Source organism: Bos taurus, chromosome 18 (assembly GCF_002263795.3).
Source record: "Bos taurus isolate L1 Dominette 01449 registration number 42190680 breed Hereford chromosome 18, ARS-UCD2.0, whole genome shotgun sequence".
NCBI lineage: Eukaryota > Metazoa > Chordata > Mammalia > Artiodactyla > Bovidae > Bos > Bos taurus.
This window is the reverse complement of record NC_037345.1, coordinates 11,594,352-11,620,641: the sequence shown is the minus strand read 5'-3', so window position 1 is coordinate 11,620,641 and position 26,290 is coordinate 11,594,352. Positions and strand designations below refer to the sequence as shown.

The window sequence follows — 26,290 nt, the reverse complement described above, 5'->3', positions numbered from 1 at the left end:
GTGCCAACCAGCCGCAGGAAGCCACGAGACCTGGGGGGATGCCCATGCGGACAGCCAGCAGCGGGGCCATGTGTGCCCACAGGCAGCAGGCAGCCAGGCCGCAGATCGGGGCTGCCAGGGCTGGGGGAGGGCATGGGAGGGGGGCAGGCTTCTTTGGGGAGACAGAACATTCTATAACTAAGTGATGGCTGGGACTCCCTTGGTAGTCCGGGGGTTAAGATTCTGCCTGCCAATGCAAGGGACACGGGCTCGATCCCTGGCCTGGGAAGACCCCACAAGCTAGGGAGCAACTAAGCCCGCGCGCCCCAGGGCCCGTGCTCTGCAGCTGGAGACACCACGGCAGTGAGGAGCCCGTGCGTTGCAACCAAGAGTAGCTCCCGCTCGTCACAGCTAGAGAAAGCCCGCACACAGCAACCAAGACCCAGGGCGGCCAGAAACTTGGACAAATTAATAAATTTTTATAAAATGATGGTCGCACAACTCTGAACGCGTGACAACCCGCTGAACTGTGTCCTTTTAGAAATGAATTTTATAAGAAATTTACAAAGAGAAAAATTGAGCCCCCCCTGCTCCAAATCACCAAGCCCAGCAAATGTCCCCCTTGGCCGTTCCGGTTTCCGGTGGAGAGACAGGGGAGCTGGGGCAGCCGGCCCTCCCCTCGTGCCCGCAGAGCCCTCCAAGCTCCCAGAAGCTGCCAGCCAAGACCCCCGTGTGCTCCCCGCACCGCTGCAGGGGGTGCTGGGGCGGGCAGGGGTGCAGGACGCCCGCCTCTCCCTGCCAGGGCCATGCTCAGGCTTTTGCCGTGCTAAGCCCGGCTCCTCCAGGTCCACGTGGAAAGGCCCAGGCAGCAGCAGCAAGGGACAGCTGGCGCGTCCTCAGCAGCTCTGTGATCCCAGGCTCCTTACGTGACCCCGCGGGGCCTCAGCCTCCCGCCCCCCTGCACACTGGGCCACCGCCAGGCTGCCGGCCCATTCTACAGACGGGAACAGCGCAGCAGAGCTGGGGGTGACTCCATGAGAAAAAAAAAAACGGGGACCAGGCCCAGGGATGTGGCCTGGAGGAGGCTCCAGAGAGTGACGGGGCTCAGCTCTTCAGAGCAAAAGCCCCACTGGGGTTGCCCAGATGGAGCGTTCCATGTTGAGCTCATCACCATAGCTTTAAACTTAAGCACAGGCTTGGCCTGTGGCCCCACGAGCCAGAAACGAGGTTGTGGTGCCCGGCATGCACAGCGGAACTACACCGAGCATCAGGGCAGCCCGGGGTCCAGACCCCAAGCTCCCCAGGCCCCAGGATTCCTCATCCGGGTGATGGGGACGCATCAGCCCAGCCAGCGGCGGACGCCGTGCTCCAGAGACAGCCTGAGAGCGGACCTGCGTGGCCCACCCCGCCCCATCCCTCCATCACAAAGTCCTCGGGCACCCTTCCCAGGGCATCATGCAAACACCTGGACCACAGCCGAAGGCAGCGGGTCCCCTGCAGCACAGTGCTCCCGGCCAGCGAGGCCCAACAGCCTCTGGCACGTGGGCTACCCACTGGCTCACCATCCGAGCTGGACGCTGGGGCCAGCGGAGAGGAGACAAAAGCCACCGAGGCCAGGCTCGCCCCACACCCAGGGCTCCCGTGGGAGCCTAGTCCTCTGCAGACGGCGGGGTGTGTGGAGAGGTGGTGTCACCCCGGGACGGGCTCAGCTGCCCAGGCATGGACACGGATGTTGGCTTAAGCCCTGATACCCGGGTCGGGGGTGACTCAGCCAGAGGGCCCTAGCGTCCCCAGCCTGCTGACAGCTGTCCGTGGAGGCCGTGCTGGCCCCGTCTCTCTGCCTCCTGGAACGTGACGGACGATGATACCAGAGCAGGGAGCCGCCAGGCAAACTCTGCCTCGGGGGGGCCTCCTCGTCCACTCAGAAGAGACCCCAGTTCAGGGCTGGAGCCACTGTGCCCACTCCTCGCCCGGGTGGACGCTAGCTACAAGGCGACCCCCTGGCAATGCAGAAACCAGGCCCAAAGGCCTGGGCTCCTGGGCCCACAGCCACCTGCCCTGGGATCCAGTCTACCCCGTTCCCTCCTCTGCCCAGCGACCACGTGAGCAGAAAAGGGGTGCAGACAAGTCAGAGTCAGACAGCAGCAGGCCCCCGCCGCACCCATCACAGCAAGAGTCCGCTCTGCTGAGCTGGAGACCCCCCGAGTCGATACAGACAGATGCGTGTTCTCCGGGTGCCCGAAGGGCCCTGGAACACACACCACCAAGCCCTGGACATTCGGGGCGAGGCAGACCACCCAGGGTCCCCACTTCCTCTGCCCAGGAGGTCGAATCCCTGCCGCCCCCCGCCGGCCCCCCCGCCCCCCACAGCAGGGTACCTACAGGGTACCTGAGAGGCCCGCGCTGGAATCCATAGCGGCCCAGGCCTCCCAGCAGCTCTGAGGCAAACTGCCTGCCACCCACTCATGCAGCCGGCGGCCCCTGACCTGGACTAACACAGGCTGACAGTCATCCTGGAAGGGCCTGGAGCCAGGCTGTATGCACGGGAAGGCTGACACTCAGAGAGGGCCAGCGTTTGCCAAAAGCCACACAGCACGTCACTGCCCCAGTGACAGGAGGAGCCAGGGCTCCAGACCCCTGGGGGACGCCTGTCCACACCACAAGACCCCTGCCTGGGGACAGGGGGGCGTGGGGTGTGCGGATGGCACTGGTGGGTGTGCCGTGCCCCCAACTCGGGAACACATCGGGACACACGCCTCCTGGGAAGAGGCCCCAGAGCAGGCTGGGGGCTCTAAAAGCAGTATGGCGCCTGCAAACCCCAACCCCATGCCCACTGCTGTCGGCGGAGGGCCCCCTCGGCGGCTCCTGAAGCAAAGAAGAAAGTCAGCAGACAGCGCAGAGAGTGGGGTTCAGCAGCCAGGAAAGCGCGTCCCCGCCGCGAAGCAGCAGCAGGAGGAAGACCAGCCAGTGTGGACACTTGGTGTGCGAGCCCGCCCTGCGCCCAGAGCCCTGGGGACCGGGCGGGACCGTGCTCTCCCCGCCCTTGGCCGGCTGCCCAGGGCGGGCGCGCCTCTTACCTCTGGGCTCCTCCGCCTGTTTGGCGAGCTTGCGCAGGGCGGCGGCGAAGCTGGAGGAAGGCGCGGCCTGGGCCGACAGCGCGCTGCTGGTGGCGGGGCTGCCGCTGGGCACCAGGGCGCCATTGAGTGGCGAGGGGGTGAGGGGGTTGACGGTGGCGGTGGTCCTGGTCGCGGTGGAGAGCATCCCTAGCGAAGGGGACTTGGGCTCATGGCTCATGCCTGAAACAGGAAGAGAAGAACCAGAGTCACCCGAGAGCACAGGGCCCAGCACCAGAGCGGGCACCGGCCGGGCATGTGGGGCGGGGGGCAGGCGAAGCAGGGCAGAGCCAGCTCTGTGGAGCGAGGGGGGCTGCCACCCCAACGTCCCTCTGCACTCCACACCCAGAGGACTACGGGGCCCAGGACCCCAGCCCAGCGTTCTCGCAAGAAAGGAAGGCCAGCGGAAAGAAGAGGGCCAGAGCGGGGACCCCCCCGGAGGACAGGCAGGGCCTCCAGCACGTCCCGCAGACGGGCGCCGGCGCACAGCCTTCCTCCTCCCAGAGGAGACGGGCTCAGGCAGGCAGCGGGGACCTGTCCTGGGCGGGTCGGCCGGGCCCTCATGTGCGGCTGCTGTTGCCCTTTGAACCTCAAAGCCCCCGGGGGACAAAGTGGGCCTGCACAGAGAAGGCTCCCTGCAGGTGAGAAGTGGGCAGGTGAGAAGTGCCGCTGAGGCCCCCGTGGCAGTCCAGCCGGGCACAGAGCCTACCGAGACACTGAAGACGCAAGGCGGCAGGTCTAGACGGCTCCCCCCGGGGGCGGGGGGTCCAGGCTCGGCCACGCTGGCCAAGGAGCTTACCAAAGGGACACCCTAAGCCTTTGCCGCCCCCCCAGGACACTCGCCCTCCTGCGGGCCCCATGGGCCCCATCAACAAAGGCCGCGCTCCTCACGGGCTGGCGGGCGTGTCTCCTGCCTTCTCGATGGACACCTTGCCTGTGCCCGCTCCCAACCTGTGTGTACATTCGAGGGGTGCAAACGAGGCCTACAGCCTCACAGGCAGTGGGCCATGGGCTGAGTGCAGGAGAAGCGCAGAGAGCTGGGAGGACCGCGGCAGGGAACGCCGGCCACCTGGGGCGCTCCGGGAGGGGTTGGAAACTGCAGCCAGAGGGCGCCCATGAGGGCAGTGTGGCGGGGACGTGTGCCTCCCCCGGGGCCGCCTCCCCCGGGGCCCCCGCCCCTCCGCGGGCAGCCAGGAGAGATAACTGCGGGCCCCGACAACACAGCCTGCACCCTGAGTCCTGGAGAACTGGCCTGCGGCCCCCATCGCCCCCCCTGCAGGGCGGGTGGGCAAAGAGATCTCAGGGGGTGCAAGGGGTAAACGGCCATGACTGTGAGAGGGGCGTTCAAGAGGCCAATGCGTGCTCGGAGGGACCCTTCTCTCAGGAGAGGGCTCACACCTTGGGGACATAGGACCCCACAAGAGCCCTGGCGCCCGCGGCCAGCAGCCTGGCTGGCCTCCCAGCTGCCGGCGGGTGACACGGCCCTGACCCCGTGCGTCCGCCTCTCTGGAGGAGCGGGGGAGAGGGCAGAGTACAGGCGACTCCACAGGCCTCGCAGCCCAGCAAAGGAACCTGGGGGTGGAGGGACAGGTCCACGGCCCACAGGCTCTGGATTAGAGTGCTCTCTCAGCCACCCCGGCACTTGGCCAGCTGCTAGGGCAGTTGAGCAGGAGGCCCACCATGTCCCAGAAGCTCAGTCCCAGGCCCTCCCCAACACCTCATCCTCCCCAACCCCTTCTCCTCGGAATGAGGGAACAGGACCGTGTGGACCAGCCTCGGAGCAAGGAGGAAGGGGGCACCTGGAGGACAGGCTCTGCACAGACTACGCTGCCACACACGGTGGGTGCCCGGATCGCAGCTCTGGGGCCTGGGCAAGTCCCTTTGCCTCTCTGGGCCTCAGTTGCATCTATAACGTGAGGACGAAGACAAAGTCCACCTCATGAAGTCAATCCCACGAGGGTGCCAGGAGGTGATTCACAGCAGGCCCGGCACATCTCAAGGACCCCTCCTGGTGTCGTCACGCTGACAGTCAGTGGACGGGGCAGAAACCCAGGCCTGGATGGGCAGGGGCTAGGCCAAGGCCGCACGGGTCAGTCTGGGCAGACGACCTGAGCTGCCCGATATGTGCCGCCATCACCCCCGAAAGCCCTCCCCACCACCATCCCTTCCCGGGTGGGCCAGGTGCCCACAGACCAGCTTTGCCCACCCCTGGGCAGGACTGGCTGCTGAAAGCGAACACGGAGGACGCCGGGGACAGAGGGGCCCAGGGCTCTGGTCCTGCTGCCCGCAGGGAGGCCCAGGGATGGAGACCACGCAGGACCTGACTGGGGCAATCCAGAAGCCTGCTGGGTCCTGCTCTGGACCAAAGCGCCCTCAGCACCCACTCCATGAGCCAATGGTTTTTTTTAGGATGGGGGGGCATGGCATATGATGGAGTGCCATCCTTGCAGGGCCCCCAGCCCAGGCACAGCGTGTGGGGTCCCCACACAGGGCCACATGGCTTAGCAGCACATCAGGACTGGAACCCCATTTCCTGGGCGTTCTCACCAGGAAGAACCAGGGTGCAGGGGAAGGGCAGGACGCCCTCCCATGACCCCACCTGCCCAGTCCAAGGCCAAACCGCCATGGAAGACCAAGAGGCACAGATGCACTCAGAGTCAAGGTCACTTGGCCGCGGTGGTTCCGAAGTGGGTCCAAGTCTGTCCCTCGTTTGTGCAACGGGCGGGGACTAACCCTCTCCTCGTGCGTGGGCCAGATTCATTCGCAGGGAACAGGAAACGGCAGAAGATTGGCAACTGCCAAGGTGAGGTCATCAAAGTGCCTGGCCACCCCCTGCGCTCCCTGGACCACGTGGGCTGCAGGGAGTCTGCTGTCAGGCTGTGAAGACGCCAGAGGCGCCTGCGCGGGGATCCCACGTCCCAGGAATGGGGGCCTCCAACCCACAGCCACGTGAGGCAGTGGCTCCTCCAGCCCCAGGGAGCCTTGTGATGGGACCACGGCCAGGCACCAGCTTCATTACATCAGGGGCGCTGGGCCAGAGCTACCCAGCGCAGCTGCTCCCGGAGCCCAGCACGTCTGTATTCGGGATGGTTTGTTACGCAGCGCTAGTTAGCTAACTGGTACAGGGAGGGCCACCACATTCTCCACTGAACAGGACTCTCAACGTCCCTCTCCCTTTCTTTGTGCAGTTCAACCATCTGCAGACACGCTGTGTCTTCTTCACCCAGAGTCTCCAAAACAGAACCCTCTGGTGCTGTTCACATCACCTCCCTCCCCCTTCCTGGGATTCCTTAAGAGAACTGGCCACGACCCTTTAAACCCTACAGCCTCTTAAAGAAACATGTTATTATGCCCACTTTACAGATGGGAGAGTCCAGGCTTGGGCCCAAGGGCCGACAGAAGGTCACCAGCGGGGCTGGGATTACCTGAACACAGCACCCGTGTCCCACGGACGGGAAGCTGGTCGGGGCTCAGGTCCAGCCCTGCTCTGGGGACGTGAGGCAGGCGCAGAGGTCCCCCGTCTCCCAGGGACCTGTCCCCTCGGCCCAGGGGGCAGGTTTGAGGTCACTGCCCAGCGGCCACGTGACAGACTGGCCAGCTGGTGACCTGGGTGGACGTGCTGTGACCACCAGCTGCCAGCACTGGGCAGGATGGTACAGAGGTGCCAGGGAGCAGCCACTAGGCAAACCCAGGGTCAGACCCCCAAAACATCACACACCCCTTAAGGCCCTGGGTGGGGACCTTCGAGTGTCAGCAAGAGGAACAATTTTATTATTTTAGCTCTATGTTAAAAACGCTCTATGTTTTTAACGCAGAACTTCCTTGCCTGTGTTCCAGCTTTTCTGGAGTGAACCAGGTTTTTTAAAAAATGGGGTGCCCTCAAAGAAAGAGAGACTTGGCTGCCTGAGTTTGGAATAACTCCTGGTGGGGATTCCCCCCAGACCAGGGCCTTCCGCTGGCCAGACATGGGAGCTGAGGGAACTGGGGTGCCCCTGCCAGAACCCCAACACTGACAGCCCCAGCCTTTCCCTGGCGACCAGGGTCCTGGGAGGCAGGTGCACCCCTGCCCCTTTCCCGAAAGAGCTGCCGCTGAATGTCAGTGCCTGGCTCCTCCTGGCACCCAGCGACACCCCACCCCCGCAGCACCTCACGGACAGCCCCCCGGGACTCCTGGGGGTCCCCCAGAGCGAGTGTCCCTGCTGTGGTCACTGTGGGCTCTGGAGCATCCTCTAGCCAGGAAAGCCACTCTGCTGATGTCAGGCCACTTAAAATAGGATTCCAAATGAGCAGCTTCCTTAGGGCAGTCTAAAATTAGCTTTCCTCCTCAGCTTGTGTGCGCCGGGAGGGGCGGGGAGGGGAGGCAGGGGCCCAAGGGACCACCGGCCGCTGGGGTGACAGCCCCCTTGCACTGAGGATGCAGGCAGGCAAAGGCCAAATGTGGGGGACCCTGCGAAGGGTCACCTTGAATTTGCTGGGGGTCGACGCAAGATCACAGTCCCCATCTCTGGGTCTCGCCCCCAGTTGCAGCCTTGGGATTGCTTCAGGATGGCTCTGCCCCCCAGCCCTGCCCAGGCAGGCACCACCCTGACCGTGGAAGCCACAGGGGCAAGGGGAAGTGGGAGGGGGCCTCAGGCAGCCCTGGCACCCTGGAGAAGCCCCGCAGAGCAGGGGCACAGCCCCCACTCATTAGAGAGGTATTCATTAACTTCTGCGCTCCTGGCCATCAACTGGGTTCTCGTCTACATTATCAGCTCATGTAAATCCATCATCCTAACAGCTGGGAACAGGCTCCACAGCGTGGAGGCCAGGGATGGATGAGGGCTGGGGCAGGCTCCCTTCCTGCTTGACCGCCCTGACACATGCACACACACACACATGCTCAGGGGGCCTCCTGGACATCTCAGCTGCCTCACAGGCTGCTGTCTGACCCCCCCACCTGCCACCATCAGCTGCCCGCCCCGGGACCCCAGAAAAAAGAGCTGCTACAGCAACACACCCAGAGATGAGACCCCCATGACCGAGGCGGTGCGGGGACCGGAGAGGAAAAGCCACCCCCAAAATCAGCCGGGCCCCTCCCTCCTGGATGGCACTGGTGTTCAAAAGCAAGGCCCGCCAGGCCTGTGGAGGCCCCTTGCCAATGCCTGCACCTTCTACCAAAGCGAGGTGTCTTTAATCGATACTTTATCCTCTCCTCCTCCCAGGTCTCTAATATGGCCAGAAGCAGCACAAAGCTTCAAAAAGCAAAGCAAAAGGTAAAGAAGAAAAACCCAAGTGCCAAGGGGCGAGCCTGGCTGGCGGCTCTGTGGACATTCTCCAGAACCACCTCGTCCCTGGTGCTTCAGAACACAGCCCGATCGATCGGGGAGCCTGCTGTCCAAAGGCGCGGCGACAGCAGGCACGACGGGGCGGGGGGTCGGGGGCAGGCCCCTGACGCTCCATTAAACGCGGCGGCGGGCTCCCGCTCCGCGGGCGGAGGGTGTATTAATCAGCCCGCGGCCGCCCTCCGCCTCCCGCGGACCCGTAATTACCGCTTCCTTTCATCCCGCTCTTCCGCGGCCCCAGACCTCGGGCCTGCTCCCTGCATGCTCTGTAATTACAAGCTAATAGCTGAGATGAATTTTCTGCTGGCTCCCGGTTCAAGCACCGATCCACCCCTTTCCCCTGACAGCGCCCCCCGCCCCGGGGTAATTACACCCCACAAGGCCGGGCCCAGCAGGGCCTCAGTCAGCTCTGCATGCGCAGTCCAGACCTGGGTTCTCTAATCACCCCTCTCGGTAATTCTTCATTACCGCAGACAGAAATGTTTGTGAACAAATATACAAGGTGTCCCCCAGCTCTGGGCCTCCACGCACCGCCCCCCACCCCGAAAGGGCGATGCTTGTGCAGCCCTAACGAACCGGGGTCACCTGAGCAGAGACCCGGCAGGCAGGCAGACGATGGCGGCGTGGGGCACCACGTGACCCGGGAGCCTGAGCAGCTTCATAACACATTCATTATATTTGCCTTCCGGCGTGTTCTGAGCTCACTCGCACGCAGCAGTTTTTCTTGGGGGTGGGGGCGGGGGCAGCACCGGGGGAGAGCCTGGGAAGGCGTCCTGGCCCCTGGATGCACAGAGGTGGCCTGCCTTAGACCCCCTTGTTCTTTTCCAAGGACACCCCCTTGGGTTGTGGATTTCTAAGGGGACCGGGTGGCGGGGGACTTTTCTTGCCCAGACCTGGACATCCTCCCCAAGGCTCCGGTCCACCACTAACTGCTGGAGCAGAGGACAGCCTGCATCCTGACCCGGAACCACCGAGAAGGACGGGGAGCGGGGGGCAGACGAGGCCGGCCCGTGGGCCCGTGTGCCCAGCGCCAACCCCGGCTCAGAAGCAGAACGCTAACGAGGCAGCTCATCTGAGGACAAGCCCGCCGCCCTCCCCCGCAGTCCTCTCGCTCATGCAGCTGCGTAGTTACTAGGGGATTGGGAAGGCAGGAGCCACGGAGGGTCTGCCAGGACCCCAGTCAGTGACAATGGAAGCCCTCCGCACTCCCAGAACCAGCCCCACGGGCTGAGCCGTCTGCAGAGCTCATTTCTGGGGTCCCTGGGAAAGCTGCCACAAATGGGTTCAGGGAGGGCCCTGCAGTCAACAGGGTGGGGTGGGGGGTGTGCAGCATTCTGGGTTCTCCCCGGCCTTGCCCACACACTGCCACCGCAGTGATGAGGGGCATGGGGGCTCTCAGGAGGCTGAAACTGGGTCCCAGGGAGAAGAGTGCTCAGGACAAACCCCCCACACAGGCCTGTCACTCAGGACAGGGGTGCCAGGGGAGCCGGGAGGTGTGGGTGGGACTAGGCCCCTAGGCTGGCTCCCGGGGTGGAGAGGAGAGCGCTGGGCAGGGCCTGGACCCGGGCAGCCTGCCGATGGAGGCCTCCCAGGACAGCCCAGTGAGCGGCTGAGGTTCAAGGCCACAGACGTGAGGGATCCCGGAGGTTCCGGTGGAGGCAAAGGACGGAAGTCAGGCAGCAGATGGCAGCGACATTTGACGGTGATTATTCCAAGCGGGTGGTGTCTGGAGCAGCCTGGGATGGGCAGACGGAGGGCGGCCTGGGAGGGGCGCGGAGTGGGTAGAGACAGCCCCGGGGAAGTGCATGATTAAGGCAAAAAAGGCTGTGGGACAGAGTCAAGGCTGGCACTGAGGGCACCCCAGAGGCGGTTGGCGTCAGCACTGACAACCACAAGGCCTGGCTGTGCCCAGAGCATCGCCGTCACCCTTCAGAGTCAGTCCAGGAACAGACCTCACCCCTCATCAGCCAAGCAGCCTCCTAACGTGGCCCATCCCGGCCCCACTCTACAGATAGGTAAACTGAGGCTGGAAGAGTCACATCCTTGTCGGGGGCTGCACGCTGAGGAGCCAGGGTGGGGACCCAGTTTTCCTTGCTGCTGTGCTGGCAATTTCCTTTTAAATAAGAAGACACTAGAAAGACACCCCACCCCCAACCCTAGCTAGGGGTCCCCTCCCATCCCGCAGGCTGCTGGAGCGCCCACGTAGGCCCACCTACACGCATCGCCTTAAAGAGGGTATCAGGGAGGAAGAGCAGCTCTGCCTCTGGGCTGCACCCCTTAACCCCACGTTGCGGCAGCTCGGGGCTGGAGGGCGCCAAGCCGACAACCCTGGAGTGACTCCTTGGTGTCCCCAAGGGCCCCGAGCTAACCAGGCCACCTCCCCACAAAGGAGCCCTTTGAGTGAGCTCACAGGTTCAGGGTGCAGGACTTGGCTGGGGTTGGGGTCAGAGGTCCCAAAGGACAGGAACCGAACCCGGCCAGGAGGCGGCAGCGCGCTCCAAGCTTCCACGGAGCAGCTGGCCAGGGCAGGCAGGTGGGGCAACAGGCCAGCAGGGCAGGGGTCAAGGCCCTTTTCCCGAAGGGAGGACACCTGGCTGGGAGATGAGACGTGAGGCCGCTGCCGACGGGGTGTGCCCGGGCCCCGGGTGTCTAAACCCCTCAGGTGAGAGGGGGACACGCAGCAGAGCACCCATGCCCCTTCCGTACGCAGGGGGGTCGGCAAAGCCGTCCATAGGGCGGGCCTGTGCAACTGCACCCGCACCCCCGCCTCAAAGGGCACTTGGGAGGTCCTCAGCCCACGGAACAGGCACGGCGGCCCCGCCCTCACGTCCATCAGCTGAACGTGGAGAAGGAAGGCGCCTGGTGTCATGCCCAGGCAGGCGGGCCAGTCCAGAGTGTCACGGGGCAGGACCCCCGGGAGCTAAGTCGGGGGCTTAGCTAGGAAGCCAGCCAGAAGATGGGTCCGGGCCCGGCCCCCCAAACTTCCTAGCAGGGGCCTGTCCGGTCCCGATATGCCCCAAGCCTCAGTGTCCCCGTCAGCACCCCTGGGGGCGGGGACTAGGCAGGAGCGGGCAGAGGCGAAGGGGCCACTTTCATCCAGCAACCTCGTTATTTGGCGCGAAGTCAAGACATCTTTAAATGTGAATTGATGGGCAGTAACTTAAAACTGGAGGTTTCTGGTCAAAATGAAGATTTCCAATTTCCCCTGGAAAATCAGGAGCCAGCAACCATATCCCGAGAGTGGGAACTCCCCCTCAGTCTGTCCCACTCTCCCCACTCTCTCAGGCTGGTGGGCTCACTCAAGACCAGAGGGGTCGCCAGTTTAGAAGCCACGCGGCTTTTGGGGATGAACTGGGTCCATGGGAGCTTAACAAACGTGCGCGCAGCCAGGATGCTCAGCTCTGACACTGGCACCTTGTCCATCCAGACGCAGCAGAAAGAAGTCCAGCCCCACCCTCAGCTTCGGGGGGGAGCCTGGCACATGTCAACAGCGGGTGGGTCCCACCTGAATCAAAGCCAGGACCTGGCCTCAACTTATGTTTTGTTGCTTTTGCAAAAGATCCATTCTCAACAGGGTTCAAAGGGGAAGACCAAGTCCCCCGCACCCCCAACCCCGAATCCTGCACGCAGTCAGTCTGACCAAGTCCAGAGCAGCTCATCCGTAAACCCACAGGGATGTGTGTGAGGAGGTGCGTGGCATCCCAGAACCCAGGCTACAGACACCTACAGCACAGAATTCTCTACACCCCAAGTACCAACACTCTCCCCTGGCGTGTTCTACCCAGGCTCAGGGTGTCAGAGGTAAGATACTAAGTTCTTAAGGTGGTCCTGTGGTCCAGACTCTAACAGTGTTTCCTCACCCGGGCTCATCCACCATCTTCAAAGCCCCACAGACCATGCCCAGATGTCCGAAAATGCTCCACTGGGTGGCGAGGGGGGACAAAAACACTACCCTGCAGCCAAAATGCATTTCAAAGCGGGTCCACCGGGTAAAAGTTTGCAAAAACAGTCATAAGCCACCAGCCATGAGCTCCCCAGTCCCAACCGTGTCCTAAGCCAGGTCAAGCCGGCCACAGCCATCCTCCACCGACTTCCTGAGCCAACTGCCGAGGCCTAAGTAATCCTTCACTTTCTCAAAAAAAAACAAACAAAAACTCCCCCACGGCTCCAACCGGGAACGTGTAAGGTCCCAGTGCCTCAGGCAGGATGCTGGGGCCAGAACTGGCTCTAACGGGTACCACGTCCTAGGAGTCAAGGATCACAGGGCAAGAAGTGGTCCAGTCTACCCAAAACCTGCCAGGGGTGCAGCAAAAGGCGAGGCTGGTCACAGGCTTTTTCCTCCCCTAGTGGGGAGGATGGACATCCTTAGAAACCAAGGGCTGAGGGGCGTGGAGGGAACCATTCACCAGAGTCAGGTAAACAAAGGTCTGGGTTGTGCTGGCGGGCAGAAAGGCGAGTCCCTGCCGCTCTTTCTGGAGGAATCTGGCCAATGTCTTTTAAAGATGTCTCAAGCCTTCACACCCAGCCCTTTCCCCTCTCAAAATCTATCCAACACTCAATCCTGAGGTGTCAACACACCCGTGGGGGGCTCACTGCATGTGCCAGGAACACTGCTGGAAACTGCAGTGGTGAAACCCAAGGTCTGCTGAGCGCCCTGGCTGGGGCAGCCCAGCCCTGACACCCCACCACACGGGGTACGAGAAGGCAGGCAGGCAGGCAACGCGGACCTGCCAGCTTCAGCTAGGAAGCCAGCTGTTTGGTTAAAATGCACTCCCTGGTCCAGGTGACAGGCTCCCGGGACTGGCATGCCTCCTAAGGGAGCCCTCCAGAGTCTCAGAGTCTCACAAGACCTGTTTTTAGGTGAAATGCAGGCTGCAGAAAGCTACGTCAACGTGTTGGCAAAGGAGAGACCTGGCCGTCAAGCTGATGTAAAACCTACAATCTCAGCCCACAGGTCTGCTCCCCTTGGCGAGTCCAAGCAGGGCTGACCAGAAATCCTTCACACAAGGCCATCTGAACGCAACCCCGGGGGCCGACTCTGAGCCTCAGCGTTCTTATGCTGCTAAATGGGGGCAGCCCACCCTCCCCTACTCACGAGGAGGCAGCGGACAGGGCCCCAGTGCCTCTGGGGTGCTCAAAGTCCCTCCAGCATCCCCACCTGCAGACCTTGAGCTCCACCTGCATCCACCTCTGACGTCTAGTCTAGCCCAGCCTCACCTGTAAGTCAACAGAGAGAGAGACCACACACCCTATGTAAAAGTTACAAAAGCACAAAGATAAATGAATGCCAGGAATTCAGCAGGACGAATCCACTCACACCCTTTGGTTTTCCCGTTTCACACGGCTTACCAGCTGTCTGATGGCGGGCAGGAAGGCAGGCCCCATGGGACCCCCCTGTATCTCCCGGCTAACAGTCGGTGGGGGTAATCCCTACCCTGCAAGTCAGACCCTCCGGGGAAGATGAACAATGGAGCGAGAAGTGACCCCACGTGACCCACGTCACATGAAGGCAGCCGGCCTGCCAGGCCCCTCAACCAGGCAGGGTGGCAGGGCAGGTGGAGCCCTGGGCTCGGGCTCAGTTCAGGGGGAGAGGAGACTGCGGTTAGCACAAAAGAGGAGCCTGCCCCCCCACCCCCACCCCCACCCCCGACCCGGCAGGCCCGGCCCTCCTCAGTTTGACACATGGATCTTCCTTCGGGACGGCTTAACCTGACCGAAAGCCTGCTGATCGATTTCTTTTATTGCTGCCTGTGGCCACAGAAGCATCTGAGCTCGGGGAAGGGCGGGGCTGGGGCTCGGAGGGCATATCTCACCTCCCTCCTGCTGACCTGGGGTGCAATCCCACCGGCAACAAGCAGGCAAGCTGCTGCTGGGGAGGGGGCCAGTGTGTGAGCCTGGGATCAAGACCAGGGTGGGTGGGGGGGTGCGACCCCAGAAGCCCCAGTGGGGAGGGTCCACAGGGGCTGGTGTGGTGTGAGCATGGGATGAAGACCCTGGGGTGGGTGTGGCCCCGGTGGGGAGCATCCATCCCCAGTGGGGAGGGTCCGCGGGGCTGGTGTGGACCTTGAGCCTGGAGGTCTCGGTTGGAGAAGCAGCCACCGCCGCTCCCGCCCACACCAAACGTGGCAGGACCAGAGGCCAGGGGCACAGAGCCTTCTGGGTTTCGGAAGTTACAAGTCCCGGGAATCCTAGAGCCAGAGACAGGGGTGACCGCGTGCTTCTGACAGACCCGTACACAGGGGCCCTTGGTGCCAGGCGCTGCTCTGAGCTCTTTATAAGAAAGCACTTAACTCCCAACAGCCCAAGAACAAGGGGGCCGTGGCTGTTCCTACCATAGAGGCCCACAGGAAAGCGCGCACGGTCGTACAGGCTGAGCCGGGGGTGGTGGGAACACCCTGGTCAGGGACTGACCAGCCACTTGACACAGACACTTGGGGGCTGACCCCAGGCCCCTGAGGTTTGCAGCCCGCGCCCTGCATGGACCCACGGGGGCAGGCAGGTGGCGCGCATAACATCTGAGCCCTCACCTCTGACAAGGCCTCCGCAGGCCCATCCTACAGACAGGGAGCAGCTGGGGGCAGTGACGGTGCTGGGGAGGCCGGCGGCATCTGCCCAGGGGACGCCCCCACCCTGGTCTGGCCGCCCCAAAGCCTCGCCAACGTGCAACTCCTCACACGCATCAAGGCCTCCAGCTGGAGGAACCGGTTCCAGAATTGGAGGCTTGGCTGGAGCTCCAGACAGACACAGGAGCCACCGTCCAAACAGCTCAGCACCTGAAGGTCCCTTCGGGAGAAAGGCCTGCCGCTCGCCTGGGGCAGACAGGAGGAGCACCTCGCCTGGGGCAGGCAGGAGGAGCAGCGTCAGGATTTGACCCTGGGTTCGTACAAAGCCCAGGGCCGCCATGACCCAGGGATGGGGCTGAGAGCATGGCCAGGGGAGGGTACCCAGCCCCAGGCCATTCTAGGGCAAACACCCCGGCAAACACCGCGGACTCTGGCTTCCCACGAGGGATCCCGGTTCTCCTTCAGAAGCATCAGGCCCCCACCTCCCCCAGAAAGAGGAATTCCTTCCCAACTGTGCCCCACCCCCCAGCAGAAGACCCTTCTAGCTCAGCTGCGGGTTCATAAAATACAGATGTCTGGGCCCCACGCCTAGAGACGTGGGTCTTAACCTGTCACAGGTCTGGCCCCGGGTTTTAAAGCTCCCCGGGTAAATCTAAAGTGCAGCCAAGAATGAGCATCTGGTCTGGGGGCTTCCTGTTCCCCTAACACCTTCTTCCTCAGTTAAAAGTCACATCCCAGAGACACTCCCCGCCAAGGTTCCACTGGGATCCCCCAAAGCCTCAGGTTCAGCCAGATGCCCTCTTTTCCACGGACCCTCAGAACTGCGGTCCCCTCCCCCACCAGCAGCCGACTGGCCTCTGTCCCAGAGCCTCCCCTGCCCAGGCTGCTCTCATTTGCCTTAGCTCTGCAGGGGTCACCCCCTCCCCCAAACCAGCTCAAAGCCTCGGGAAGGGAGGGGCACAGGAAGCCGGTCTCAGGGACCGGGACTTGGAGCTGACCGCCCTGATCCAGGAATGGCAGACAGAGGAGCAGCCCAGCAAAGATGGGGGGGGCGGGGCACGGGGCGGGGCACAGAGCGTGATCGCCCACGGTTCCACCCTGCTGGGGGAAGGGGCGCAAGTCAAGAGGACGGTGGGGAGAAGACGCTGCCGAGGCGAGATTAAAAGGCCCCCGGTGCGCGCCCTGGCAGGCGTGCAAAGGGCCGCTCTGGATGCGGTGTTATCGGTGTGCACACTTCCCAGCGGCGGGCAAGGGCTGAGTTCAGAGGAGGCGCTCAATAAATTCTCATTGACAGGAACACTCCCCAGCGCCACCTCCCGCCTGTGGCCTCCGCCGGGGAGAGAGGCCAGCACGGGGAAGTGGAGCCAGTGGCTCGGCAGCCCACACCACTCTGGGCGAGAGAGGAGAGAAATTAAAGCGCGTGGCCAAGCTGAAATGTCACCTGAGACGCGGATCCCTGCAGGTTAGAAAAACAGCCCCACCGGCACACCGAGGGGAGGGGGCGGGCCGCAGCCGGCAGCCCTGTGGTTTGGAGGCGGCCGTGTTGCCATAACAGAGGTAATGAACGTGCTACCACCAAGCCCAGCCCGCCTGGACTTCGAGTAACCCAGGCTGGGAATTCCAAGCCTTCCGACGGGGCCAGGAAAAACCTGCCTTGCTGGCTGACTCCACAAGCCCCTACGAGTTTCTGGGGCGAGAGGAGAGAGCTGGCAGCCAGGGTTGCTCACCTGCGCAAGCAGAATCCGAGGGCACCGCCCCCCCCCCCCCCCCTTCAGGGAAGGGGCTTGGAGCCCAGGGATCCTTCCTCTGTCGGAGCAGGGGAACGCCAGCTGCCAAAGGGTCAAGGGCCACGAGGGACTGAGCCGGCTGGGGAGGTGCTCAGCCTGGAGGTGCAGGACCCGAACCTGCCACAGAGCGGCGCTGTGCAGACTCTGCTTCGGCGCCTCAGGCCAGAAACCGGAGGTGCTGAACCCACAGGCGGGCAGCTGCTTCTGCTCAGAAACCCCAAGGCTCTCTGGGCTCTGCCGGCCCTAACCTTCCCCCAGAGACAGGGAAGTTAATGAAGGCCAAAGGTCTGCCTGCGCCTGCGGGCATGGCTGAATAAAGGCCATCGGAGCTTCCAAAGAGGTCTGCTGCTTGCTGCGGGCTCCTGCAGGCCCCCACCTCCTTATTCCCAGCCTCAGGTGGACAGGAGCCATGACCCGGGGAACTCTCAGCAAACCCAGACGGAGGGATCAGTAAACCCTGCTCAACCCTGACAAGGCAGGATTTGGGAAGCTGTCCCTAGCAGGTCAGGGCCTGCGCCGTCAGGGGCAGCCTGCTGCCCGATGCCCCGCAGATCGGGGCGGGCCTCCCAGCCTCCCTTCCCAAGGCCAGGGCTGACCTCGGTCACCCGCTCACCAGCTCCAGATTTCCACCACCCCCGAGGTTCACGGAAAAGGAAAATCAAGAGTGCCAAAGGCCTGGCTGGCTCCTGCGGCCCCCTTCCCTCCTCTCTGCATGCAGTGAGACAAAGTAACAGAGGCCAGCCGGGCACCCCCTTTCAGGGCAGCGGGGCAGGACTGCCCCGATAAGGGCCCGCTGGAAGTATCCGTGTAGCTGTTATCACAAAGCCAGGCCTGCCGAGCCCGGGGCGGGCGGGGCAGCGACTCCCTGCCCTGCCGGATGACACACGGCGGCCCCTCACCTGTGGCGTGGCCCGGCTGAGTCAGGCGGCAGGTTCTGCCATACCCGCGGGTGGAGGCGCCCATAAACACAGGCTGAGCAACGCTGACGTGCCCCGAGCAGAAGTAACACCCAGGGAGGCCCAGAGGCAGGCAGCCTGTTCACCTGGGGTTCCCCCCGACCCAACTTTCTACTAGGGGGAGAAGGTCCAGCAGGCCTACTTTCCGGAGACCCAAGTGCCCCACCGGAGACCTTCTGCCCTCCCATCCCATTCCGTCCCACCCCCACCCTCCGGCCTGGAAATCGGCTTAGGCAGGGAGGTTCCCACCCAGGATCCGAGGGGGCCCTTTGTTCCAGCCTTTCACAAAAGAAGCCCTTTTTTGTTTCATCTGGTGGTCCCGCTTTTTGTTTCCAAACCACAGCCTGTGTGGGCCCCAGATAAGGCACTGCAGGGGTTAACAAGGATTTAATGTATTTTAGACGCACTTCCCAGACAAAGGCTAGTTTACAAAACAAGAGCCAAATCGACTCAACTCGGCCAGTATCCACCAACCAGCCGGCGGGCAGGTGCTTCCCCCGCCGCGCACACAGCCCTCCAAACTTAAGAGCCGTCGCTCCGGCAGGGGACCCCGGTCCATCACGTGGGGGGTATCGCGGCAACACTTCACCCAATCCGAACGACCCCTTCCCCCCACGACCCCGCGCCTCCATCTCCCCTGCGCACTTCTCAGGGGTCCCATTAATCCCCCACCCCAAACTCGGGAGGGGGAGTGGGAAGGGGGGAGGCGGGAGGACGAGCCCGACTCCCGCTCCGCCTCCACGGAGGGAATTTAATTAGCCTGCTGGAGAGGCGGGCGGGCGGCCGACGAGGTGTCTCTGCTGCTGCAATATAATTGAATCGGCTCCACTCGGTCGGGCCACTCGCCGCCCATCAGCGCGGCTGCCGGGCTGGGGGCGGGGAGGCGCATCCAGGCGGAGCAAGAAAGGCCGAGGAGGGGGGGGAAAGGGCAGCGCGGGTGGGGGGCGGCGGATGCAATCACCTCCCACCTCGGAGGCCGGGGCAGCCATCTTCAGCGGGAGGAGGGGCAGGGGACCGGCTCCTACGGGGCGGGGGGGAGCAGAGAAGCGGGGGAGAAGCCGTGGAGCCCGGGGCGCGCCCTTGGACAGCAGGGCGTGGGGGTCGGAGACCTGGAGGCTGCAGTCCCGCCCTCCCGGCGGTCTCCCTAGCTCCGAGGGAAGGGGGAGGGGAGCGAGACAAAAAAAACCCAACCTCGCGGCCCCAGCGGGCGATGCCCCCCGCCCACCGCAGCCGCCGCCAGCACCTGCCGCGGGGGCGCAGCGCCGCCCCCCTCGCTCCCTCCCCCGCCGCCGCAAAGTTTTCACTCCGGCTCTGGAGCGTAGACAGCTCACAGAGAGCCCCCCAGCTCCCTTGCTTCCCACCCGCCGCACGCTCGTAAAGCACCACTCGCCTAACGAAGCCACCGAGCCCGAGCCCCGGGGAGGCCCGAGCCCCCCTGGAGGCCGGACGCCCAGGCTGCGACCAGCCGCGGGACGCGGGGCCTTGGGTCGCTGGCCTGCCCGCCCGGCTCTTATCGCCGCACACACTCCGGGGGAAGTTGCCCCGGAGCCGTTGGCGGCGCCCCCGCGAAACCCACGAACTTGGAGGAGAGGGGGGCGGGCGCGGGGGGTGGGGGCGCGCGCGGAGACCGCCGCCCGCCCGGCTAGACGCGCTCACCTTTCATGCCAGGGCCCCGCCGCTCCGCCTCGGCTGACACATGCTGGAGCCACCGTCGCCCAGTGTTTGTCTAAACTGCTTATCTCACCCGGGGCTGCGCGGCGGCGGCGGCGGCGGCGGCGGCGGCTCTGGCCCGCTGGGGAGGTGGAGCTTCCGGGGCCCCGGCCAAGAAACACCTGCTGCTGTCGCCGCCGCCGAGGACACACCCAAGCGCAACGCCGCCCACTCTCGGGCCACTGGCTCGCTCCCGGCTCTCTGACCTCAGCCAGCGGGAGGTGTCGGGTTTCAGCCGCAAACACACGCGCTCGCGCGCGCGCACCGACCGGCGCCCGGGTACACCCGCGCGGGCACACGCCCCTCCCCAGACAGGCCGGCCAGGTGAGCCGAGGACACCAGCAGGTAGGGGAAGTGCCACCCTCAGGTTCCCGGGGACCCCGGGCTTCACTGCTCAGGGGTCCCACCTACACTGGTGTCCGAGACCAGCCACTGGATTCCAAAAGCTGGGAGCGGTCACTTTCAACACGCCCACCAGGCGAGCAGCGCCCGTGCGCGTCTCCCGACTGCTTTCCGAGCGTCGAGAACAGCGTGTGCCACAAAGCAGACCCCCCGAGAAGTGAGCGGACAAACTCACGTGTGCTGGAGGCCTCCTAGAGGAAAACTTTTTCGGAGCTGGTGTCTGTGTTGGGGGGTGGGGGCAGGAGGGGGCAGACAAAGTAGGCTGTGTGCGTTTCTCCTCCCCAGCCCCTCTTAACTCTCCCAATTTGAAAGAGTTGAATGTTAAGGACTCGGGCCTACGCACCTTCTTCCCCCCAAATTCCAAGAGCTCCGCCTTCTCGTTCTAAGTAACTTTGGGGAAGGCCACAGTGCGGGGGGCGGCGGGGTAGTTCTTTTAAAGAACTCACGTCCCAGCGGCTGGAGAGTCCACGCAGGCGCCGCTCCGCCAGGGGGGTCATTAAGTAGCTGGGGTTGCGGTCAGAGGCGAGGCCGCCCGCCTCCAGAAACTGGCACGACCCACTGGGCCTCCGGCCCCAGAACAGCGCCTCCCCATTCCTGGCACCCCACCACCACCGCCACCACCACCTCACCCAGGCACTTGACAGACTGGAATGACTCAGGGAGCGTCCTGAAATTCCTGGGCACCCACAGGCGGCACGGCGAGAGCGGAGGGCCCTGGCCTCCCCGCCCCCACCGGCGGCGGGCGCAGAGGACCAGCCCGGCACCCCCTACCCGCCCCCAGCCCCGCGTCTCCGGGAAGCGCCGGGTCAATGGCGGCCCGCCTCGCCCGACGCCCCCTGGCCCTGGCGCGCCCCGCGCTCTGACCCCGCGCGTCCCAAGCTCCCAGGGTTGCTCGGATGCACCGGGGTCTCTGCCTGTACATCCTCTTTTTGAAAATCCTCTCCATCTACAGCCTTCCTGCTTTGCAGCCCCGGAGGCAAACCAGCACCCACCCCTCAGCACCCCGCCGTAGCGCCGCGCTGCGGGTTTCAACTTTCGGCCGCCGGTGCCAGCCCGCGCTTCTGCCAGCCCCAAACCTGCCCCAGGACATGCCCGCGCCGCGCTTGGCAGGCGCGCACGCAGCCGTCCCCGCGGGCCCAGCCTCCCCCGCCTCTCGTCCTCCCTCTCCCGCCCTCCCTTCCCTCCCCGCGCCAGTCCGGATTGCGACGGGAGGGAGCGCTGGGCGCCTGCCACCCCCCATCCATCTGTTCCCGATGACGCTGGCGGGCCTGGAGCAGTCGGAGCCCGCGCCAGCGGGGAGCAGGACTCGCCTGGGTGCCCGCCCGCCCGGGGGGCGAGGGGCAGGGCGCGGACGGACGCCCCCAAGCCACCCACTCCCCTGCTCCGCCTTCCGCCGAGGGCACGCGGGTCGGCCCCTCGCCTTGCACAAGGCTCCTGGCCGACCACAAACGAAAAGGGAAACGGACCTGCGAGGCCGAGCCGGGGGCCGTTACCGGCTCCTACCTGTGGGGGCCGGCCGGCCGGCCCTGGCACCTCGTGGGAGGGGCGCTTCCCCTTCACCCCCCACCGCCTGGCTTCGGGCCGCGCCTCCCTCGTGCGGGCCTAGGCCTCCGCCGGACGCTTTCGTTTACGCACCACACGGTGTCCCCACGGCGCGGCCTCCGGGAACTCACACTCAGCAGGGGACAGCAGACTCGGCGCGGAGGACGCGGTGCCTCCATCGCCGCCGGGAGTCTCCGGGAGGAGGGGGGTGGGGGAGGGAGGAGTCAGGAGAATTCAACCTAGGGCCTAGGGCCTGAAAAACCAAATTAAAAAACCTCTGGGGGCGGGTCCCACACTTTCCCACCTGGACTACAGGCTGGGGCGGGGGGAGTAACTTACGCAGGAAAACTCGCACCTGGATCGGACTCTCCTCCCAGCCCCGTCCCCAGGTCTGGACGCTGGGGCCCACCCTCCAACTCTCTCACCAGGACACGGTGGGCCAGCTCATTTCCCTTCATCCTGGGGAGACCCTGATGGTGGTGGTAGAGAGGGGGAGGTCAAGTTCTTCCACATGTCTGAGGACCACCGTGGCAAAACACAGAATTTTGTGGAGTGGCCACTTGGGTTCATCGTTTGGCTACTTTATTCAGAGTTGGTAGATTCCCCCGCCCCCTCCCAGGCATCTGGTTCCGCTGCATGGCGGGACGGGGAGCCTGATCCCGGTTCCCAGATGAGGAAGTCGAGGCCGCAGTTGCTCAAGGTCACGTGCACACACTGGTGCAATGGGAGCTGTGCTGGGAGCTGCTCACACCTGCAACCAGTCTCCCTTTCCCAGTACAGCCCGTCGAGGCCTCGGGGAGCTGCAGGGACGCCCCGCGGCCGCACGGGGGCAGCGGCGAGCTGGCTTGTCCGCCCCCGGCCAGAAAAATGCTGGCGGCCACCAGGCGGGCTGGCACGGTGGCGATGGGTGACACTCGCTGTCGGTGCGCCCGGCCCCGGGAAATCAGTAATCCGGAGCATGGCCTCCGGGTTGAAGGGTGAGAATTGCTCTCCCGCAGCCCGTGCGCTCCGCGCTAGCGAGGTTGGTGGCTTGACTCCTCCACTTCCCGCCACTCAGGCTGGGGCTGGCAGCCCTCCATTTCTTCAGGGGCGTTTCTTCCCCTCCCGGTGGGGCCTGTTCCCACCCCGTAGCCGGTCCAGAGCCCTCCCTGGGCTCAGCCCTCCTCTCCTTCTTCCCCAGATGCTTGGGAACCGGACAGAAAAAGAAGGTTGGAGTAAAAGGGCAACTTTTACCGAAGGCCATGGTCAGTCCCATGGCAGAGGGGGGGGCCAAATGGGGACCCTTCCCGGAGTGGGGACACCTGCCCCAATGACCCAGCTCACCAGGATCCTGTTTCCCTGGTGCTAGGGGCAAGAGGATGCTGGTGAGTGCCCGCTCACACCCCCGACTGGGGTCAAATTAACTGGAGCAGGAAGCAGAGATCAGGAGGCCTTCTCCTGGCTGAGCACCTCCTCAGGAGGTTCCTTCAAAATCCAGCCCACCTCCAGCAGCTCACACGCTCAGTCATCCTGTCCGACTCTGCGACCTGGTGGACTGGAGCCCGCCAGGCTCCTCTCTGTCCATGGGATTCTCCAGGCAAGAATACTAGAGTGGGTTGCCATGCCGTCCTCCAGGGGATCTTGCTGACCCAGGGATTGAACCCGGGTTTCCTGCATCACCCGTGGATGAGCCACCAGGGAAGCCCCGCGAGCAGCCTGGAACTCGGGAAACCTATACGATGAAGCCCTCAGTGAAGTAAAAGCCCCTCCTTAAACTGACCCTCAGAGATACTGACGAGGGATCTGCAGGAAAGAAAGCGATGCCACTGACCAACATGGTGGGCATTCAGTCACTCAGCAAACACACTGGCCTTCCCAAATACAGAACTGAAAACACCAGGCCCGAGGTGAGAGGCGCTGACAGGGAGGGCACCTCAAGGCACCCAGGAGCTGGAAAGACAGGAGGGTGGGTGGGCAACTTACCCATTACCAGTACCACCAGCCAGGCCCCCACCGGCCAGGTGAGGTTCCCTGGAGTGCAGGTGTCCCGGCCCGGGTCCAGCCCGGGCTGTGCTGGGCCCTTGATGCCGGGGGTAGGGGTGGAGAGCCTGCATAGGTCCTGCTGTTTATCACCCTGCCTTCTCTGGGATCAGCAGGACTCAGTGCACTGTCTACCCTAAACCGCTGTTCCAGCACCTGAGGGCTGCATGTCACCATCATTTTCCATCACCCTGGCCACCCCATTCAGCACCTGATCGACAAACAAGCGTCAGGGACCTGGCCGTCAGTGCAGGTGGGAAGGGAGGTCCACTTCTGCCATTTACCACACACCTAACATGTGCCAGAGCTGCTCAACTCCTGTCATTTAATCCCCTTGGGCCCTGCGAGGCGGCCTCCTGACCTCCATCACAAAGCCCGGTGAGGAGACCAGAGAAGGTTAATTAACTTGCCTAGGGCACACACATTCGCTCCAAGCCAGATCCAGACCCTGGCTGTTCTCCTGTACTCAGCAGCATTTCTCTGTAGCTACTGCTGCGGATACCTCGGGGCGAGGCAGGGTTGTAGCACACCAGCCAGCTGTCCTGGGGTCTGAAAACCATTCTCCCTTCCAGGAGGGTTGGGGGACCCATGGCCCAGAGCCCTGGGATCTGCAAGTCCCTCTGCATGATGGGTCCACCCACCCCAAGGCTACCAGCGGAGAGGGTGCCACTAGGGGCCTCAGGGATGACGGACAGGGGGCCTGCCCTGCCACCCCCTCCGTCACCCCCCCATCCCGTCTCGGCAGGAGGCCCTGCCGCCCAGCCTCCATCACTCACACTCCGAAGTCCCCTTTCTCTCTCCAGCCAGCTATCACTGGCCCAGAAATTCTCTCCATTCTTCAAAGCCCAGCTTAAATCTTATCTCTTCCAAGGAGGCTTTTCCCATCCCCGCCTCTGGAATTCATCTCTCCAGGCACCACATCCCACTCTAGATACAGATCGCACGGGGCTGCAGTCTCAGATACTGGGGGAAAGATGGGGAGGAGTGTGTGAAGTACTGGTTGCTAGGCCACACAGCGGAGCTCCTGGGGTCAGGGAAAGGAAGGAGGATCTTTAGCAAGAGCTGGGGGCAAATGCGAGGGGGTGGGGTGTCCGGACCTCTCCTGTTGACAGCTGGAGCCCCAGCCTCCCCTCCCACCCCCACCCCCCCACTGACAGCGGGTGCCCGGAGGGGAAGGGACTGTCATGGAGTAGCTGTGATCTGGCCCCGACCTCTGCACGTTTGCGTCTCACGCAGACCCGCAGAAGGGATAAAGGGAGGGAAAACCAGGGCAACCCTCTCCAGACGCCCTCCTCGACCACTGCCCACCTAGGGAGGAGCCAGGCTCTCCTGGGGACCTGTGGGCAAGTCCAGGCCTGGCCTGGGAAGCCCCCGCCGCCCCGCCATTCCAGTCGGCTGTCCGGTAGCCAAGGTCACCTCCGGGGAGCAGGAGGGGCGAGGGCCCCGAGTGACCCGGGGGAACGCGGTGGCAGAGGTCGGGCTCTTAACCCTGGGCTGCCCCAACACTTCCTGCCCTTTCAGCGCCGGCCGCGGGCTGCACCCGCGCACAGCTGCGCTCCTTTACAATCAGTTAACAGCTGTTTTGCATAGATTTTCAATTCTAATTGCCTCGCTTTGTGAGACTCCGAAGCCCCGGTGAATGGGGAAGCCTCCGCGCGGCTAGAAAGCAGGCGGGGAGGGGGGACACTCCAGAGGGACTCAAAGGACGCCAGTGTGCGCGGGCCGGCTGCTTTTATTTTTATGTTTTAATAGAAGAATACCCACTGACGGCCCCCGCCCCCCCACCTCCTGCCGCTCCTCCCGGAGCCCAGAATCTGAAGGGTGCTCCCCAGCTGGGGGAGGGACGCCCTCCTCCGCCACCCGCCTCTGACCTGGAGCTCCCCAACCCACCCCAGACACAGGCCCAGGGTGGGGGGGCAGCTTCCAGCTCCACAGCGGCTGCAGGAGCCAGCCCTCCCTCCCCCCGAAGCCCCCCAGGCTCTCCAGTACCCAGATATGGGAAGCTAATTGGACAATAAAGTTGAGCAGCGAGGAAACGCGCTCTCTGGAGACAGCTGGCATCTATAAAAGAGAAATATTTGCATTTAAAACCTTTAAACTTTATATGGCAGGCCAGGCCAAGCCCAGGGGGAGGGTGGATGGAAGGGAGGTGCTTGGACCCTGGGGGGCAGAGGCTGGGGGTTGTGGGGGAGAGGCAGCACAGGCTGCTGGGGGTCCATGAAGGCCCTGAGGCTGGCAGTTTTGAATTTCTCTGCCACTGGCGGCAACCCCCACCCGCCAGTTCCTGCAAGTCACTAGCCACGGACAACACAGGCCTGGGTGGCCTCGCCATGGGTCAAGTACAACCCCTCCTAGCTCCCAACCCATCCCGGAGCCCAGGCCTTCCGTTGGCGTCCCGAGGCCTTTCCAAGCCAAGCACACGGGGCTGGGGTCCACACCTTCGCGGGGGGCTTGGCTGGAGTGCCGCCCATCCCCCAGCCACCGGGGCAGAGCCCCAGGCCACTATCCTCAAGCTGTCCCTTCCCCGGCTGCTGGCAGAGTCCCAGTGGGGAAGTGGCCCCCCAGGCATGGCTTCCTGCGAGAAGGCGGTTTGCAGGAAGGCCCGGCACTGCCCCAGGCCGCGTGTGCACCCCCAAATGGGCAGCTGTGGGAGCACGCTGAGCACCCCTGTGCTCGGAGCCCCTGGCCAGCACCACCCCACTGCCCGGATGCAGAAGTCGGGGCTCAGAGAGATGAGGCTCGCGGGGGCTGGCGGGGCCCCACCGCCTCCACGCTGCTGTCTGGGGCGGTGGTACGGGGGGAGGTTTCATTTCCTCGCAGGGCTACTTCCCATTTTTCATATTTGAGAGAAACCTGGCCACATGTTCCTACTGTCAACATTTAGAGCTGGGAGAGGCT

General features: G+C 63.9%; 1 protein-coding gene across 6 annotated transcripts in view; it reads right to left on the bottom strand.

The window, feature by feature from the left end:
• GSE1 (Gse1 coiled-coil protein) overlaps positions 1-26,290 on the bottom strand; it is a 394,967-nt gene that overhangs the window by 27,433 nt on the left and 341,244 nt on the right. For 5 of the 6 annotated variants that reach the window (XR_009491187.1, XM_059877056.1, XM_059877055.1 and 2 more), the window contains exon 3: positions 3,057-3,275. The exons of the other annotated variant lie outside the window; for it this stretch is intronic. Coding sequence is in view for 4 of the 5 variants with exons in the window: in XM_059877056.1 (XP_059733039.1) it covers positions 3,057-3,275 (219 nt within the window). In the remaining variant the exon portion in view is untranslated. The remainder of the gene's footprint in view (positions 1-3,056; positions 3,276-26,290) is intronic. 6 annotated transcript variants of the gene reach the window in all.